The sequence below is a fragment of the Megalobrama amblycephala genome, linkage group LG14 (assembly GCF_018812025.1).
Source record: "Megalobrama amblycephala isolate DHTTF-2021 linkage group LG14, ASM1881202v1, whole genome shotgun sequence".
Taxonomy (NCBI): Eukaryota; Metazoa; Chordata; class Actinopteri; order Cypriniformes; family Xenocyprididae; genus Megalobrama; species Megalobrama amblycephala.
Window position 1 is genome coordinate 15,590,822 of NC_063057.1, and position 18,248 is coordinate 15,609,069.

Consider the following 18,248-nt stretch of genomic DNA (forward strand, 5'->3'; position numbering starts at 1 on the left):
TCTGTTTTGAATAAATAAATAAATAAATAAATAAATACAGCTATTGTTCACTGTCTTTTCTGAATTATACTCAGTTGTACATGACTCAGTTTTATACTTTTTTTTTTTGTATTTAGTGTAAATTTATCTGTTCAAGTTTAATGCTGTCACCACCAAATTAGGTTTTTCAATTTGATTGCATATCTGTATATTTAAAAATATCTTAGCTCTTTTTAGTTAGTAGTTAGTTTGTAGTGTAGCTAACTACTTTTTGAAGTCTGAAGAGGTTTCATTTTTCAAGCAGTCAAAAATACCCTTAATTGCAGTATCACCCATATGCCGTACATTCAACCGACCGAAGGAGTGGACACATGGAGATGAACAGAACAGAATGAACAGAAGAGAGAAGGATTCCGTTCTAATGGAGCAACACAGCGTATCGTGTCCATATGGAGAAGAGGTACCGCAACATAATGAACAATTTCTCCTACACAAGGGAAAATCAATATCCGAGTACACCACACACAGCCACAGAGGATGCTGTTAGTGTTCAGGGTAACAGCGCGAACATACACACACAGACACACACACACACACACACAAAATGGGCCTTATTCACGAAAAACGAGCCGAACAAATGTGTACTAATCATTCATAAACCCATTCTTATGTAAAATATCACAGAAGCACTATTCAGATGGGATTAGTTGAGCTATTAACACAGGACGCCTGTGATTTCATGTACAGAATTGGGATCTTTGTAGTTTGTTTGTGTTACTAAGCTTGGAGTATATATTGTCCAGATGTGGACGTTATTAAAAAAAAGAAAAAAAGATCATGTGATCTGGATGGGTGCAAAAATGTGATACATTTTGTATATTTTTGCCCGGTTTCAAAGACAAGGCTTTTAAAAGCTTAGTCCCAGACTAAAATGCATGCTTGACCTGTCTTAACTCAAAGCAATTAAGAAGGAAGATATCTTAAAATATCTTTCAAAAAGGCCAAAAAAAAATAATTACTGCTATCATAGATATTCGTTAGCAAAAACTTGTTTGAACAAGAACAGGGTGCAAGAGAGAAGAACAGGATCATAAAATGTTGCGAGCCGAATTCGAATCTACAAAGTCCATTTGAGCACCATATCTCTCAGAGCATGCCTGGTATCTGCTACACCACAGCTCAATTTAAAGTAGTAAATTTGGCCCAGTATTTATACTGTAATATCACATTTCATGTGGACAGTAATCTGGCCTATAAAACATATTGAGAAGTGAGGCTCCTCATTAAAAGAGGGTTATTTCTGCAGGCTGGACACCAAATGCAACTGTTTATTTTCAACCAGGCATCCATCGTTTCTGTCCTGCGAGTAATCCAACTCCAACAGGCAGGGTGTGTTTTATTTTTATGACGAGCTCCCACCTATTCTGGGCCTCTTCCAGAGAGTGGTAATATCCCTGTTGGTGGCAGGGGGGGAGAGAGAGGCACCGTGCCCGCTCTAGGGGCACTGGGACGAGGGCAGATGGAGAGGAAGGCTGCCCCGGAGGAAGCGACTTGCTGGAGCTCTGTGCAAACAGCCCTCATCAATCTCTTTCATCCTTAAACGCACTGAAGGGAGAGGAGATGGAGTGTGCCGTTTACAGATCAAACACTCACCTCTCCGTCCCTCAGGACAGGCTGCGACACACACACGCGCTGGCGTGCGTACAAACAAACTTTTACTGAGAGGAAGTAAATGTTTTTCAATACCGCCAAACACACATTTCTCAATACTGGTTTTAGAAATTCACACATGCTCCTAAACAGACAATCGTGCAAAAATCGAAATCAATAAATGGCTAATAAGTTCATGTTCGTCTGTTCTGTTTTTAATTATCAATCTCATTTTATGTTGTGGGCCAGACTGGATTCTAAATGTTTCTATTTTCATTCACCAGAGGGCTTTACTCTTTAGATGGCATAAATATCAAATCGTTAACAACGATATATTAATCAAATAACAATATTGACACGAAAACCGTTCATTGCTCTTGGCTTGGTCTTTTGAAAAGCCCTCCAAAACAAAATAGAAATGCAAAGTTAGGCTTAAAAAACAGAAATTTAAATTACAGTTACTACAGATTATCTTGTAGATCTTGTTGATCGCTACAGATCATGATGTAGCTAAAATTTGAATGTAAAGAATATATCATAGCGATAATACAAAAGAATATATGATAAACACAAATGTTTTGGTATCATGTAAATATACACTACTGTTCAAAAGTTTGGGGTCAGTCAATTACAAAATATTTCTATATGAAATAAATGCTGTTCAGTTTTGAACTTTCTATTCATCAAAGAATCCTAAAACAATATATATAAGTTTCCACAAAAATATTAAGCAGCACAACTGTTTTCAACATTGATAATAACAATAAGAACTGTTTCTAGATCACAAAATCAGCATATTTGAATGATTTTGACACAGCCGATCAACGTCAGTTTTAAAATAATACTGCAAATTAAAACATTCTAGCAGCTATGTTTCCCATGATGCATCACTCAACTTGAGATGTGCAGGCAGAAGTGTAGGCGTACATATGTACAGATGGATGAGGTGAGACAGACTGCTGTGTTAGAAGCGCAGGTGAGTGTGTGTGTGTGTGTGTGTGTGTGTTAGTGCTGAAAGGGCAAAGTCACTCACAGACTTGCGTATGTTGACGCGAGGTTTAGGGACAGGTTTGGAGGGTTTGCTGTCGAAGCTCTCGGGCAGAGTGGATGAACCGTGGCCGCTCTTTCTGGCCTGCAAGGCCAACTGATACGCCACCTCAAACGCCTGGCCCAACGTCAGGATAATCTCATAGGCCAGATTCTGTTTTAAAAAAAATACAGATGTGCAATGATGATGAGAGAATCAAAAATCCACTTGCAAATCACACTTGTGTGGATCTACGCTGTTACAAATCAGCAGAGAAAATGTGGAAAAATCCTCCAAGATTTGAGTTCAATTTAGTGCTACTACATTTGGCAGCATTTTACCACTTTACTTCCATAATTTCAGAGCTTAGTGATTTTTAAATGATTAAAAACATGCTTTAAGCATGTTATAAATTATTCATGTGTTGAGACTAGCTGACGCACAAACAGCTCTGTGGTGTTGCTGTGACAGACGGTAACACAGAAGACATCAGCTTACTAAACTTAAAATTTCTTTAAAAAAAAACCCCACCATAGCCATTAAATCTAACAAAAAAGTATAGTTTGTATTTAAAATGATTGCACAAATGCTATAAAATGTGACATTTGAGTTTTGATGAAGACTTGAAAACTTGTTAGACCAATCTCATTTTAGAAAATAGTTCAAAACATAACACTAGACATTGACTCTTTGAAAAAGGTCAAATATAAAAAATAATATACATTTAAATAATCAACATTACAAATGAACTATAGGCAACTTTCTATTAGTGTTGCCAAAAGTACTGATTTTGAAGTCAGTACTTACATTTTTAAAAAAAGTGACTCTTTGAGCACTGTTGAGCGGACTTCGTAAACACCTGATTGGCCTCTGTGTTCAAACGCTCATCAGATTTGTCTGTGATTGGCTACAATGATCAATGCACAAGAGCGTTTGAAATAGGGATGTGCAACGATTAATCGTGATTAATCGTTTGCAAAATAAAAGTCTTTGTTTACGTAATATATGTGCGTGTTCTGTTTATAATAGTTATGTATATATAAATACAGACACATACATGTATATATTTAAGAAAAATGTTAGATTTATATATAAAATATTTATACTTACATGTACTATAAAATATATATAAATATATATATTTATTTAAACATGCATATATTTCTTAAATGTATACATGTATGTGTGTGTATTTATATATACACATAATTATTATACACAGACCACGCACATATATTACGTAAACAGACTTTTATTTTGCTAACGATTAATCGCGATTAATAGCCAATCAGAGGTTTTACAAATCCGCTCAACAGTGCTCAAAGCGTCACATTTTTAAAATTTCAGTACCGCGGTCAGTACTTTTGACAACATTACTTTCTCTGTTTTGCCTCTTATTTTGGACAATTTTTTTTTACATTATGCTTTATCAGACATGGCTTTATTTATTATATGCTACTAACCACATCGAAAGCTGTAAACACGTGGCAGTAATGATGGCTGGATTTCAGGTCCTTGGTGATGTACGCAAATGTGGACAGATCTTCAGGGTCCTGCGCGGCACACGAGATATTCCTGATCTCATGCTCAGCTATGATGTTCTACACGTCGGAAAAAGGGAGAGAAATAAGAGGAAAAGAATTTAGATTTAAATGTATCTTTGTTTAATAACAACATCTTTCTATTCTACATTTCTACCAGGACTATCAATTTAATGTGCTCATTTAGTGTGATCATGATTCAAAAACAGCCAATAAATTGGCTTAGAATGGCACTATTTGTAATATCTATTCAACGCTTTGTCGGAATAACGTAACGTTCTTAATTTCTTTAATGACATGCAATTTATTGTGACTGATTATTCAATTATATGACAGCCCTCATCAAGGGAGATGAAAGTTACAATTATAATCTATGTGTAAATTGAGATATAATACAGGTAACGACGGATGATTACCTTGTTAGTGGCATCGATAAACTTGACGCCCTTATAGGAGACAGACAGTACTATGGTGGGAATCTTCTTCATCTGTTCTGTAGACTTCTTACGAAGAGGATGAGAGGAGGAGAGATCAGCAGACAGTCTTACAGTCTCCAACATAAACATTCATGAGACCCCACTGACTGAGATCTGCTTAATACAAACTCAAACACGCGCTAAATTATTTACACATAATGCCCTTCAGTCGCCTGCAATAACCCAGATAGTGTGCCATCTCAAGAGACAAATAAAAAAGGGCCAAAATAACATTGTGCACTGTTTAAAACGTGGCCTTCTTGGGTTTGAAAGTTGATGATGATATGTAGTGCTGACAAAAAAAAAAGGTTTTAGCTGGTTTAACTGGTCTCCCAGTCTGTCAAGCTGGTCAGCCAGCAGGAGGCAAGCTTTCAAGTGCCCCAAAACCTCTATAAAACCAGCAAACCAGACCAGGTTGTGGGACACCACCTCAGGCTGCAGGGGCATAAACCACATGCAGCTGAGGATGATGGTGATGAAATGCAGAGAATCAGAATTCATTTTCATATATTCCTACGCTGTCATATCAGCTGTCATAGTGGAATATATATTAATCTGGACCTCATTTCCTCTTTCGCTCTCAGTGTCAGTGATTTCCTGTGCATCAGCGGCTCTCTACCGCTCTGTACCTGTCAAAATATTCTGCTTAAAACAAAGAGCGAGAGACGGAGGGCCTAAATTTACACCTTCTGAATGTATTAATGTGTTTGTGAAGAAGCAAGGGGCGGCAGGTCTCAAACTCTCTCGGCCTCATCGAAATGTGCAGCGGGGTGCAGAAAGGAGAGAGGTGGAGAACAGATGGTGTTTTACATGCATACAAAAACAGAGCGGGCGAACTGTCCTGCCGCGTTAAACAATCTCGTGAGACCGGTGGCCCGGGGGCCGTTGAGGTAAGAGAAGGTATTTTATTTTAAAGTGATGTTAATGCATTCATACAGTACATTGTGGGAATTAAAGCTGCATGGTTATGAGAGTCTTGGGTGTGTTTAAATCCCAAGTACACCGTGTGCTTTTGTAGTCCTCAGAGAATTACATGTTTTCTCAATGACTGTGTGTCATAGTGACCTGAGGGCAGCAAGAACATGACTGGACAGATTGTTTAGTGGCTGCCATGGTGACACAACTCTTACCCTCATTTTTGCACAGGCATCATGCGTAGACTCTGTGCCGCGCAACTCCTTCACCAACATAGACCCCAGATACTGCAGAAATTGAGAAACACGTTCATTTTTATGAATGTTATAATTTAAAAAAGTAGATAAAAATACAAAAGTAAAAATAATTAAACATATGTTTAACATAATACATAATAATAATTAAACAAGATCTTGACCAAAATTTGATGCACCCCTTGATGGAAATAAATGTTGTAATGTCATTTACACCAAGAGGTAAGTGTACTATTTCAATTCTGCTTGAGACTAAATTGGCCCACTTTTAGTATATATGAGTATACATTTAAGTGTACTATAAATGTAATAGTAGGTGCACAACTACATCTATGTTTCTCATTTGTACTGCATACAAGTGAACTTACAAGTATACTAATAGTTTACTATTTTAATACTAGTAGTATATTTTTAGTTTATGAAAGTACATTGAAGTGTAATCTCAGTAAACTACTAGTTTAGTAGTTTTATACTGCAAGTACACTTGTAAGTTTTCTTTAAAGGTGCCCTAGATTCAAAATTTGAATTTACCTTGGCATAGTTGAATAACAAGAGTTCAGTACATGGAAATGACATACAGTGAGTCTCATACTCCATTGTTTCCTCCTTCTTATATAAATCTCATTTGTTTAAAAGACCTCTGAAGAACAGGCGAATCTCAACATAACACCGACTGTTACGTAACAGTCGGGATCATTAATATGTACGCAATATTTGCATATGCCAGCCCATGTTCCCAACATTATGAAAGGGATTACACGTCTGGATCTGCACAGCTGAATCATCAGACTAGGTAAGCAAGCAAGAACAACAGCGAAAAATGGCAGATGGAGCGATAATAACTGACATGATTCATGATAACATGATATTTTTAGTGATATTTGTGAATTGTCTTTCTAAATGTTTCGTTAGCATGTTGCTAATGTACTGTTAAATGAGGTTAGTTACCATCGTTTCTTACTGTATTCACGGAGACAAGACTGTCGTTATTTTCATTATTAAACACTTGCAGTCTGTATAATGCATAAACACAACTTCATTCTTTATAAATCTCTCCAACAGTGTAGCATTAGCCGTTAGCCACAGAGCACAGCCTCAAACTCATTCAGAATCAATGTAAACATCAAAATAAACACTGTACTTGCGCGATTAGACATGCTGCATGACGAACACTTTGTAAAGATCCATTTTGAGGGTTATATTAGCTGTGTGAACTTTTTTTATGTTGTTTAAGGCAAGCGCGAGCTCTTGGGGCGTGGAGCACGAGATTTAAAGGGCCACACACCCTGAATTGGCGCATTTCTAATTATGCCTCAAAATAGGCAGTTAAAAAAATGAATTAAAAAAAAATCTATGGGGTATTTTGAGCTGAAACTTCACAGACACATTCAGGGGACACCTTAGACTTATATTACATCTTTTAAAAAAAAGTTCTAGGGCACCTTTAAGAGAACATCATACTTATAGTTTATTATTTATATATTATTTTTGCACTTTTAGTACACTACTATGTTACAATTTAGGTATTATTTTTTATACTTGAAATTTACCTTTAACTGTACTTTAATTTAAAAAACATTTTATTATAGCTTCATGCATCATTTCTTTTTTTTTATCAACACTTGAATGTGGCTAAGTTTCATAAAGAAAGGCAACATTTTAAACAAAAACTTTTTGTCAAAGACTACATCTGGATCAGATTCAGAACACAGATGGAGTAGATCGAGTCCATCAACACCCTCAGAGCTTCACAGTCGTTTCCTCTTCCTGGGTTCCTCATTTCATCCAGTATCATTAGGCAGCTGCGATTTATATGCTGTTTAATGTTTGATGATCGTGTTATTTTACATTTGCGTGAGCAATCGTCTATCACGTGTTTCAGCTGCTTCTTCTCCTGTGTTTTGATCCAGAAATTTTGTACAAGAAGATGTGTAATTCCGTATAACAGTGAAAACATGGATAGCTAGAAATATTCAGTCAATGGAGGGGAAAGAGTCAAGTAGATTTACTTGTACACTACCAGTAGAAAATTCAGATTCAAATTCTTTATAAATCAATCTTTTCAAACAATGTAAGTTTATAAGACTGTATGTAAAACTATGTAAAAAAAATGTATTGGCTATGCAATCAAAAGATTAAACACAACTACAAGCCAAGTATACTTTGAATATTTAATTATACTTTTAAGTATATCTCGATCAAAAGATTGAGTACAAGTATAGGCCAAATATACTTAGACTTTTATGTAAGTACAAGTCAAGCATACTTAAAGCTGCAGTCCGTAACTTTTTTTGGTTAAAAATGATCCAAGATCAATTTTTGAGCAAGTACATAACCAGCCAGTGTTCAAAACCATCTAATTATCTTGTCTCGATTCACAAAGGTAAGCTTGTAATAATGTTTTATAATAAGAGCGACATGGTGGATTTCCACTGGAAATTCACGTACAGATATCTATTCCACATATGACTGCAATTGCAGGTTTCAAACAGAGATGGCGACAAAGAGGAAAAATCACGGACTGCAGCTTTAAGTGCAATTTTAAGTATATTTCTGAGAAATACATAAAAAGTAGACTGAAAGTATACTTTCTTATTTTTAGTTTAAAGGAAGTATACTAATAGAACACTTGAATATTTAATATATTTTAAATATTTAAAAAGAAACAGGTCTTGATAAGACCACCTGAGTATTCAGATTATTCTTTAATTTTTTTTTTACCATATTCCCAAGGTTTTCTTTCCTAACAGTAGATATGCACAGATGGTATGACACCGTGAGTACAACTGTCAAATAAATCAATAACTGAAAGGAAATGTAGCCGTGTACAATGAAGTGTGTAGGAAGAGAGCTTAGTTGTGCTGTGATCTGGTGAAGTGTTACGCTGCACTGCTGGGTATCAGACAAGGACAACCTTGAGAGCCAGCGGGCTGTGTTTCACATGAAAGCAATCTGGCATCTACCATCAGGATGTGTGACAGCGTTTTGTAAAGCATTCAGTTAATGTAAAACCCAGTCATCTTAAGACTAAATAAGACGGTAATGTTGACAGGCAAGACAGGCGGATGCTACTGTCAGAGCCTCTACTTGCCTGTACTACTCATTTTCAATCAAAAAATAAAATGCACCTTATTTACAAATCCACTCTAGATCATTACTTTACATTCACATTAATCACAGCTATATGATATTAATCAATCACTTTTTGTATTCATAGTTTAATTTATAATTTTATATTCCTCTGTATTTGTAATTCTTCATTATTACATTTTATTTTAATATTTTGTTGTAATATTTTATATACTTTTAAAGGTGCCCTAGAACTTTTTTTTTAAAAGATGTAATATAAGTCTAAGGTGTCCCCTGAATGTGTCTGTGAAGTTTCAGCTCAAAATACCCCATAGATTTTTTTGAATTCATTTTTTTAACTGCCTATTTTGGGGCATAATTAGAAATGAGCCTATTCAGGGTGTGTGGCCCTTTAAATCTCGTGCTCTACGCCCACGGAGCTCGCGCTTGCCTTAAACAACATAAAAAAAGTTCAAACACCTAATATAACCCTCAAAATTGATCTTTACAAAGTGTTCGTCATGCAGCATGTCTAATCGCGTAAGTACAGTGTTTATTTTGATGTTTACATTGATTCTGAATGAATTTGAGGCTGTGCTCTGTGGCTAACGGGTAATGCTACACTGTTGGAGAGATTTATAAAGAATGAAGTTGTGTTTATGAATTATACAGACTGCAAGTGTTTAAAAATGAAAATAGCGATGGCTCTTGTCTCCGTGAATACAGTAAGAAACGATGGTAACTTTAACCACATTTAACAGTACATTAGCAACATGCTAATGAAACATTTAGAAAGACAATTCACAAATATCACTAAAAATATCATGTTATCATGGATAATGTCAGTTATTATTGCTCCATCTGCCATTTTTTGCTACTTTCCTTGCTTGCTTACCTTGTCTGTTGATTCAGCTGTGCACAGATCCAGACGTTAATACTGGCTGCCCTTGTCTAAGGCCTCGATCATGGGCTGGCATATGCAAATATTGGGGGCGTACATATTAATGATCTCGACTGTTATGTAAAAGTCGGTGTTATGTTGAGATTCGCCTGTTCTTCGGAGGTCTTTAAAACAAATGAGATTTATGTAAGAAGGAGGAAACAATGGAGTTTGTGACTCACTGTATGTCTTTTCCATGTACTGAACTCTTGATATTTAACTATGCCAAGGTAAATTCAATTTTTGAATCTAGGGCACCTTTAAATCATTATTTCATTTTATTTTAATATTTAATTGTATTGAAATATTTTATTTGAATTACTTTTATTTTAATATATTTTTTATTTTATTTGCCAGGTAGAAATATATACAGTAATATAACATCAATATTAAGTACAGAATAATAATTATGCAGTTTTTCATGTTTCATGTTTGTTAGGGAAGCATCTCATTACGGACTTAATTTTAGGCACCATGCGAGTCAGGACCACCATTGTTTAAGTCTAATATCAGTTTAGATGTAGTTCTGGTTTTTTTTTTTGTTTTTGTGTTTTTTTTAAATATTTTACTACTAGTCGGATAAGCATTGATCCAAAGATTCCTTCACAGTTCAACACTGGGAATAAACTCATGACCTTTGGCCTCTGTGGTTCAGTCACACTTACACGCATGGATTCTGTTCATAAACTCCATCAGTATTTTTTGGCACTGGAGAATAAGCCAATCAAATTTAGATGGCTGTTGCTAGGAAACAGAGTGGGTTTATGTAAGCTAATACTAGAGATGCTCGGGCTCAGAGAGAGCTGAAAAAAGCTGTATTGATTGAAGGTTAAAACACCATTATTCACCACTGAATAACTAAAGGACTCGTAGATAGCTTTCACGTTCGCTTTTCTCTTGCGTTTTCTGATGGTTTACAGCAGCCCGCCAAGGCCGCGTCCAATCTAAATTCTTCGTACACTCACATTTCAAGTGTTTTTTTGGTTTTTGTAGGGTTTTTGCAAGAAAATCTGAGAAACATTCATCATTTATCACTTTTAACACCCACACTTACATATGCTTCGTAGTCACATGACTGGAATATAAGCTTCTCAGGATGGTGCTGCCAGTACTGCACCGGCGTAGATGATGTCGCCTCGTTCGGAGGCCGTAACGTGATTGGCTCGCACCATTCCCCTTGCTGAAAAATAGGAAGTTGAAAAAATATAATTATATCAAGGTCCAGCATTTAGGTTACCATCACACATTCACACACATATATATATATATATATATATATATATATATATATATATATATATATATATATATATGTGTGTGAATGTGTGAAAAATAGTGAAATCCTTATCCTTTAAGTGATATATATATATATATATATATATATATATATATATATATATATATATATATATATATATATATATATATATATATATATATATATATATATATATATCTCACTTAAAGGATTAGTTCACTTTCAAAAAAAATTTTCCTGATAATTTACTCACCTCCATGTCATTCAAGATGTTCATGTCTTTCTTTCTTCAGACAAAAAAAAAATGAAGGTTTTTGATGAAAACATTCCAGGATTATTCTCCTTATAGGTTGAAAAGGTTGAAGGTCAAAATTACAGTTTCAGTGGAGCTTCAAACGGCTTTAAATGATACCAGATGAGGAATAAGGGTCTTATCTAGCTTTTCAAAAAAAAAAAAAAAAAATTAAATGTATATGCTTTATATAAACAAATGATCGCCTTCCAAAGCTTACGCTGTATGTCCTACGCCTTCCCTATTCAATTTACAGAACGAATGCAGCGCCTGTAAGTTCCGGTTTTGGCGGAACCACTTGGAAGGCGATCATTTGTTTATATAAAGCACGTACATTTACATTTTTTTCCGAAAATGACTGATAATTTCGCTAGATGAGACCCTTATTCCTCGTCTGGTATCGTTTAAAGCCCTTGAAGCTGCACTGAAACTGCAATTTTGACCTTCAACCATCTGAAGGCCATTGAAGTCCACTATAAGGAGAATAATCCTGGAATGTTTCCATCAAAAACCTTCATTTCTTTTCAACTGAAGAAAGAAAGACATGAACATCTTGGATGACATGGGGGTGAGTAAATTATCAGGAAAATTTTATTTGAAAATGAACTAATCCTTTAACCGAGCACATCTTAGATAGTCATAGATTTCTGGCTGAATACTTGCTAATCATTTGGTCTAAAGCCTTTTTATCGCTCTTTCGATCTTTTTCTTTTTCTCTCTCTCTCCCTCTGTGAAGATATATGGAGCCACAGGGCAGGAAAAAACTGATAAAGGCTAAAAGAGGAAGGGCTTTTCGTAACCTTTTGTCATTACGTTCGCTGCAATAACTCATTCTATTCACAATCACTGCAAAACACACAGGCACACACATCACAGATAAGCTCACAATGAGAGATCTCAGCCACAACACGTTCACATTCGCAAACACACACACGCTTGGCACTGATTTATTGAGATTCTATCCAGACATAAAGGTGCACAAAGCACAATTGATCACACCAACACACGCAGAGGGGAGTAGTGCACTTGACGCAAGTGCACTAACTCACCATACTGACTTGTGCCATCTGTCTTTCTAGTTTGGAGCGCGGCACGTCCTCGAAGTAGTTGTCGTTGCGTCTGCGTCGGGCGTCGGCCTGCATGATGAGATGCTGGACGTCCAGAGAGCCGGCGTTGGGGTAGGCCTGACTCAGAGACGGGGACAGCTGAGGGGGAGTGTGGTTCCCGGTGGGCTCCTGCGGGAGGGCGACAGAAAAATGTTTTTTGGTGGTTAGTAGGGTGGTTAGTGCAGAAACTGCAATGAGATGAATGGGAATGCTAACAGATAGCTTTCTCTAGGGATTTTCTCAATTGAGGTCTGGCTGTGCGCCTGTTTTTGAATTCATTTTTTAGTCATATGACCCACTGTTTCTGCATCAGACAACCCTCGTCCTTAGATTAAGAAAAAATATAAGCTGTGGCCGAAAGGAACTCTGATTTCTATTGCTCTGAACTGGCTTTTGTATTGATTTGGGTCCTGGAAAAGAGGCTGAGGACGCCTAGCTGTGTTTGAGAGCAGCTGTCTGATCCAGCCTGGAAGATCAAGTTAAATCCCTGGAGCGGCTCAGGCCATAAGAATGCCATCGCTCTCTGAATAAGAGCAAATCGAACAGAAAATGACATTTTCTGTTGTCTTAAAAACATCTCTCTCTATAAACGTTTTGAGGAACAGGATAAAAAAAATAACGCATACACATATACACGCACACATCAAATACAACATACGTTTTTTATGGGTGACATTTAGGATGAACGTTTAATTTATCTACTTACCCTTAGAGAGATGGCCCGTGGTGGTTTCTGCGGAGGGTCTTCGTGCAGTCGATCTCCAAGTGATGCGAGTATTCTTTTCCTGTGACCGATCAAATTAATCTTAAGAACCTAAAATAGAGAGAGAGAAAGAAAGAAAAATGAGTTCTGTGCATTTAGTCCTCTGCACTTTCACAAATTCACTACAGCTGTGTCACTATTACTGCCGCAATCAAGTTTCAAGCCAACGTGAAATCAAAATGGACTTGCTTGTTAATAAAACTTCCTGGTTTATTTCATCCGTCCATGGTTTTCATTCATTCATAAATAAGTTAATTAATGAATAAACAATGTTTTCATAAACTTTAATAAAAATGTAACTTGCCCAGAAAATTTAATTTCCGGTTGATGTCAATTAGACCACGCAGAGTATTGTATAATGTTAACTCATAAATCGTGAATGGCAATTCTTGCTGACTTTACCCATATGCTAAATCCTCTAAAACAGCCCTGTGCCATATTTCAATAAAGTAATTATATTTTGTTCAATACAAACAGTGCCTTGATTTCTTCAGTGAATTGGGTGTAAAATTACACAGACAGCATGTGCAAATAAATTATGCTGGCTTTTAATGTTCTCTTCCTGCCTATTTTATGCAACTAGAACTATTTTATGTGTTTGTACACAAGAGCTTTTGTATTATTGTCTGGGGTGCATCAGGGGTGTAATAATAGTAAAAGATGGTCACTTAAAAACCCTGGTCATTCTGATGAAACTTAAAGAACACACACACACACACACAAACAGATCAATAATGTCTCTAAGACTCTTTGTTTTGCAAACTGCCCTATTTCTTTCTCTCTCAACACAAACACACACACATAAATACGACAACCTCGACGAACAGGGAATTACTCCACCCAATTAATGAGCATACATAAAGCCTATTCTGTCACTCATTTGAGCTATTAGTGTAAACCAGGTTACACAGAAGCATCAAATCCATGTAAAGAACCCGCTTTAGTCGCAACACACATGGTGGCTTCTCATTGGCTGCCTCATTTCTGTCCCTATAGCAACACTCTTCTCTAGCTTCATTTATAATGATTGCCACTATTTTACCCTAGAAAATTGAATTAATGGGAGAATATTTCCTTTCAGCACAAATCACGGTTTTCAATTACAACACAGTGTCCGGAATCGTCAGTGAGATGACCTGTATTATGAAGGAGCAGGGCTCCTACATGTGTTCACCAATGAGAAAATAATCCTGACACTAGTTTTCCATACTTATTTGCAAAATGAATCAATTGAATGAATTCATGCCGACTTGTGTTTTTGAATGATTCACAAAAAAAAAAAAAAAAAAAAAAAAAAAATTACTCAAAATTCAGACATCTTTTGAGAAAGTTACATTCCACATGAGTAATATATCATTTATATATATATATATATATATATATATATACACACACAAATGTTTTTTTTTTACACTCTGTGTTAAGGATTCTGTGTTTCTCTTCAAAGCCTCTCATGTCTAAAATCCATTTGTGTAAGGAGGTTTAGGACTGTGGGCACCAGAGGCTCATTAACCCTGTTTAAACCCTCTGGAGATGGCACAAACAAGCCAATCTGAGGCAGCCAGCAGCCAGTCTCCCTCAGGCCCACGCTGGCCAGATTACAGGTGGTTAGGGCAACAGAGACTGGAACTGGACAGAAAACCCTTCAGGACTACAACAGGAAATGTGCTCTCTGAAATTAGACAGTCTGTCTGAGATAATTTGCCATTTTGGGAGTTTAAACCACACAAAATGTGATTTCAACGTGCCTGGAGCATTCACATGAGAAATAAAGTGCACAAACACAAAAGAACACAGCTTTGCCTGTCTGAAGTTTTCAGACTTGTGTTTTTGACTACTGACACAAAGTCTGGTCCACTTTGCATGTTATTCTGGCCAAGAAATATTCCTGCTCAGTTCTTGTTGAATAGTGCTGGGCAATATAGAGATATAAAAGTACATACATAATACATACCTTTTATTACATACATATTTCAAAACCATTTAATAAACACATGTATTTAATTCGAAATACCTTAAACCTACAAATGCACAATATAAGCAGTACCATATCGGTTATTTCATAATATTATGTTCTGCCTAAAATGACTTCTAGCATTTAATTTTAGTATTTATAGGCTATATGCATTTATTAATTTATGTATTTAAACAAAATGGTACAGAATTTTAATATCGACCATAACAAATAATTATTTATTTTAAAATTATTCAAATGATGACATAGTAGTGTCTACAAAAGTTTGTATAGACCTTTGATCGCATGAACCTTGCCAGCATTTTGACTTTAAAGGTCCCGTTCTTCGTGATCCCATGTTTCAAACTTTAGTTAGTGTGTAATGTTGTTGTAAGAGTAAAAATAAAATCTGTAAAATTTTAAAGCTCAAAGTTCAATGCCAAGCGAGATATTTTATTTAACAGAAGTCGCCTACATCGAACGGCCAGTTTGGACTACATCCCTCTACTTCCTTCTTTAATGACGTCACTAAAACAGTTTTTTGACTAACCTCCGCCCACAGGAATACACAAGAGTTGCGTTTGTAGAGTGTGTTTGTCGCCATGTCGTCGAAACGCTGTTATTTTCATCCCGCAGTCCAATCACCGGGTCTGATTCCGGCTCAAATTGATAGGGTAAAATTAAAGACATGTTTACGATAACACTGAGCGCGTGCATCTCCACGTTATGGTAAGAGGCGTGACCTTTCCGGGCAAGGAGCGCTAAGCTGCTGTCGAATCACAACACAGGAACCGCTGGCACTATCAGAACTCGTTACGTATTTCTGAAGGAGGGACTTCATAGAACAAGGAAGTCATCAGCCCGTGTTTATGACAGTGGAAACAGCGGTATACAGATAAGTAAATTATGTGAAAAATACTGTGTTTTTTTACACGCGAAACATGAACACATGTTATATTGCACACTATAAACACAATCAAAGCTTCAAAAAACCCTGAAAAACAGGACCTTTAAAAGTTCCTTGCAAGCAATATTTAGCAGCCCTTGTAATCTTCTGCAGTAAAGTCAGCCAATCAGATCAAAGCTTGCAATCTTAAGAATGTTCATGCCATTTTTGTAGCCAGTATATGCATCAGTAGATCTCTGAATCCGAGGCACAGACCACAGATACGCAGAAGTTAATATAAGCTATTTATATTCTCGCACGCATGCCATTGCAGCAGGAAACGGACAAACAAAAGGAGAGAAAACAGGAGGAAATGAACAAAGAGAGTATGCAGAGTGTGTAAGGTTCAATGCTGCCTTACTGCATGACAGTAAAAAGCAGAGGAGATTGAATTTAATTTAAATGCAAATGTGTAGAGCAGGCTGCAGTGGAGATGCAACGTGGCATAGAGGAATACTGTACAAACTGGACGACAGCGCAAACGGCTCTATCACACGAGAGGCGCTCAGATGATATGCATAAGCTTCGCATTACACATGCAGCAGGGGTGATAAAGAGAAGCAGCCATGTGTTTTAATCACTGCGACTGCTCGTGAACATAACCGCACCGCCGGGTACAGTATGCTGACTGCAGTCCTGTATCTTAAAGCTACTGAGAGCTGCAACCTAATTTACATACTAACTGTACTATATATAAGATCAGGATTCGTAGTGCACTGAAAATAGTATGCTAAAAGTGCCTTGATGGCATTTTTGGTAGATTTTCATGTATCTGTGAATAATTTCTGGGATAATATTGGCCCTTTTACTATGGAAAAGGACATTGTGACGGTTCTCTTTCGACTTTTCCAGTAGCAGTTTTTAAGTGTATGAACCTCAAAGTAATAATGAGGTGCCTTCAATAAACATGAGCAAAACAAATTTGTTTAAACAGTGATTGAATTCAAAGGTAATCCTTTAGCTTGACGTTTACCCTATACAAACACAAACGATAGACGACAAAGAGGTCTGTTAATTTTTTAAAACATTTTTTAAGTTATATTTATGGGCTTTTTGTGCCTTTATTTGGAGAGGACAGTAGAGAGCAGACAGGAAAGAACGGGGCAGAGAGAGGGGGGCACGATCAGCAAAGGACCTCAAGACGAGAATCGAACTCGGGTCGCTGTGAACGCATTTGCGCCATATGTCGGCGCACTAACCACTAGGCTATCGGCGCCAACCTGTTAAATAGTTTTTAGAAACTGAAATAAAGCTAAAAAGAAATAAAATCTAAATATTTTGCTTTTTTTATACTTTAAAGGTGCCCTAGAATAAAATATTGAATTTATCTTGGCATAGTTGAATAACAAGAGTTCAGTACATGGAAAAGACATACACTGAGTTTCAAACTCCATCGTTTCCTCCTTCTTATATAAATCTCATTTATTTAAAAGACCTCCGAAGAACAGGCAAATCTCAACATAACACCGACTGTTACGTAACAGTCGGGATCATTAATATGTACGCCCCCAATATTTGCATATGCCAGCTCATGTTCAAGGCATTACACAAGGGCAGCCAGTATTAACGTCTGGATCTGTGCACAGCAGAATCAACAGACTAGGTAAGCAAGCAAGAACAATAGTGAAAAATGGCAGATGGAGCAATAATAACTGATATGATCCATGATAACATGATATTTTTAGTGATATTTGTAAATTGTCTTTCTAAATGTTTCGTTAGCATGTTGCTAATGTACTGTTAAATGTGGTTAAAGTTACCATCGTTTATTACTGTATTCACAGAGACAAGAGAGCCGTCGCTATTTTCATTTTTAAACACTTGCACTCTGTATAATTCATAAACACAACTTCATTCTTTATAAATCTCTCCAACAGTGTGTAATGTTAGCTTTAGCCACGCAGCACCATCAAACTCATTCAGAATCAAATGTAATACATCCAAATAAATACTATACTTACATGATCCGATGTATGCAAGCAGCATGCATGACGAACATCTTGTAAAGATCTATTTTGAGGGTTATATTAGCTGTGTAAACTGTGTTTATGCTGTTCAAGGCAAGCGCGAGCTCCGGG

At 36.5% G+C, this 18,248-nt stretch overlaps 1 protein-coding gene across 6 annotated transcripts in view; it reads right to left on the minus strand.

Moving 5' to 3' along the window:
* The window catches only part of anks1b (ankyrin repeat and sterile alpha motif domain containing 1B), a 238,722-nt gene that overhangs the window by 7,774 nt on the left and 212,700 nt on the right, over positions 1-18,248 (minus strand). For 4 of the 6 annotated variants that reach the window (XM_048154390.1, XM_048154393.1, XM_048154394.1 and 1 more), the window contains 7 exons: positions 13,214-13,321; positions 12,451-12,636; positions 10,906-11,031; positions 5,804-5,875; positions 4,614-4,700; positions 4,120-4,257; positions 2,663-2,830 (listed from right to left, as the gene is read on the minus strand). In XM_048154390.1, the coding sequence (XP_048010347.1) occupies positions 2,663-2,830; positions 4,120-4,257; positions 4,614-4,700; positions 5,804-5,875; positions 10,906-11,031; positions 12,451-12,636; positions 13,214-13,321 (885 nt within the window). The remainder of the gene's footprint in view (positions 1-2,662; positions 2,831-4,119; positions 4,258-4,613; positions 4,701-5,803; positions 5,876-10,905; positions 11,032-12,450; positions 12,637-13,213; positions 13,322-18,248) is intronic. The other 2 variants (XM_048154392.1, XM_048154391.1) reach the window with 2 other exon arrangements.